This window comes from Lactuca serriola, chromosome 4 (assembly GCF_051521515.1).
Source record: "Lactuca serriola cultivar US96UC23 chromosome 4, Lser_US96UC23_V15, whole genome shotgun sequence".
NCBI classification, from domain to species: domain Eukaryota; kingdom Viridiplantae; phylum Streptophyta; class Magnoliopsida; order Asterales; family Asteraceae; genus Lactuca; species Lactuca serriola.
The window spans coordinates 330,815,688-330,817,933 of NC_136411.1; the positions used below are offsets into that span (position 1 = coordinate 330,815,688).

A 2,246-nucleotide genomic window follows, 5' to 3' on the forward strand; every position below is an offset into this window, starting at 1 on the left:
TTGAACACTTGGAACTCAATGGACCACTTAGGGTTCATGGAGTATGTGACAAAGGAACAGATCATTAAGAAGGGAATGGATCATCAGACAAAGGAATAAATCAAGTGAAAAAGAAATGGATCTTCTAAAAGGGGGTATGGAGCACTTGGTAAGAGAATTGACCACTTTGGAGCATAGATGCGCCATCCATGATGAGGATGCACCACCTTGCAATACAAGTGTGACATTCATTGTCTAGATGTGCCACCTTGAAGTCTTGATCAGTGGCGAATCTAAGATTCAAACTAACGTGTGTCCCATAGATGAAATGATAAAATAAATTGGTCAAAAAATTTGATTATCGGGTCGGGCTGTTAGTAATATCATCTTAGGAAAACGTTTTTTAACTTGAATACCAATGATCAAACTAATTTTTTAAAAAAAACATAAATTTCTTACAATTGTTCACAGCGAGTTTTCATATCCCTAAAAAAATCTATAAGTATGTCGTTACTAATACCATCTAACACATCTTTCTCAATATATGAAACTAGACAATCATTCATAAATTGATCACCCATTTTATTACGCAAATCGCTCTTTATCAACTTCATTGCAGAAAAAGTGTGTTCCACTATGGATGTTGCAACGGGCAATATCAATGCTAATTTTAGTAGAAGATACACCATTGGATATATCGTATGTTTGTTCGTTTCAACCATCATTTTTGCCAAGTTTTCAATTCCCTTCAAGTTATTAAACCTTGCATCTCCACGTACATCCACAATATAATTTTGAAGACTTGCTCTAAGTGTTCCAATGTCATGTTCTTGGAACTCGTTAGGGTAAAAGGTCGCCATCTTAAGTAGTTCTTCCATATTAAATGCTTGAAAAGACTTACTTGGACAAAAAGAAGCCATGGAAACAAGTAATGATGTGTTTACTTCATTAAATCGATTGTTGAGATCTTGAGATTGCATATCTATGACCGCAATAAATACATCAATTTTATAGTGATGTAAGTTGTTAATCTGTGAATTAAATAGAACAACCGGTTAATGATTACATTAGAAACTTGAGGAAATATATCAACTTTATAGTTGGTAACCTGTGAACCTTTGCGACGACTTGCTCCATTGTAGTATGGACCTTCCATATTCAAAATTTCAATATCACATTATTTGTAGAACAAAGTAACATCATTTAAGAGTGGTTCCCATCCTTCATTTCGCATTTGTTTAAGTCTAGTCTTAGAGGATCTCACTTGATGCATTGGATTTACAATATCTTGATCTTTTTTTGCAACGTGATGTTCAAATCATTTATGACCCCTAAGATATCAACCATCAAGTGTAAGCAGAAAATAAAATCAAACGTTTGTAATGACTTCAAGAGACGACATGCTTCTTCCCTATGATCTTGATAATAACTATCAACTTTAATGTCTTCAAGTACTTCACAAATTGAAGAATACGTTCTCTTGATATTTAAGAGTGAACCAAAATGAGAACCTCAACGAGTATCACACGGTCGTTTGATACCAACTTCTTGATTCAAACCTGTACCACTTTGAATGTCACCTAAAATTAACAAAAAATTAAATTAGCAATATATATATATATATATATATATATATATATATATATATATATATATATATATATATAATCGCCATAAAATAATAAGAAAATAGAATAAAAGAAACCTGTGGCCAATGCTTCCACCACTTTTGTTGCTTGTTTCTCTCTTAATCTGTCTCGACGTTTATAAGAAGAAGCAATCGTGTTTAACAAACGAGAAGTCAAATCAAAAAAGTCATTGATGTCAGGGTGATTCTTTGCAACAAATACAAGTGCTAATTGTAATTGGTGAGCAAAACAATGAATAAAATATGCATATTTCACTTCTTTCATAATAAGTGTCTTCAATCCATTAAATGCACCACTCATATTACTAACTCCGTCATAACCTTGTCCTCGGATTCTATGTGGACTTAGTCCAAATTTTGTCAGAAATGAATAAATAGTTGCCTTCAATGCCAAAGTTGAAGTGTCACTAACATGCTTTATGTCAATAAATCTCTCCACTATAACCCCTTGGCTATTCACGAACCGCAAAACCAATGCCATTTGCTCTTTACAAGACACATCACGTGATCCATCTACTAATATTGCAAAGAATTCATCTCCAATACCTTTCACAATAGTCTTAATATTTTCTTTTGCTGCAGCATGTACAATATCCTTTTGAATTGAACTACATGTCAT

General features: G+C 33.1%; 1 protein-coding gene across 1 annotated transcript; it reads right to left on the minus strand.

The window, feature by feature from the left end:
- Positions 1-401: 401 nt before the first annotated feature.
- On the minus strand, positions 402-2,246 carry LOC145099600 (uncharacterized). The gene is made up of 5 exons (XM_079037147.1): positions 1,685-2,246; positions 1,539-1,559; positions 1,055-1,128; positions 500-1,010; positions 402-406 (listed from the first exon to the last, which is right to left on the minus strand). Exons 1-5 carry the CDS (start codon positions 2,244-2,246, stop codon positions 402-404), a joined length of 1,173 nt encoding a protein of 390 aa, XP_078893273.1.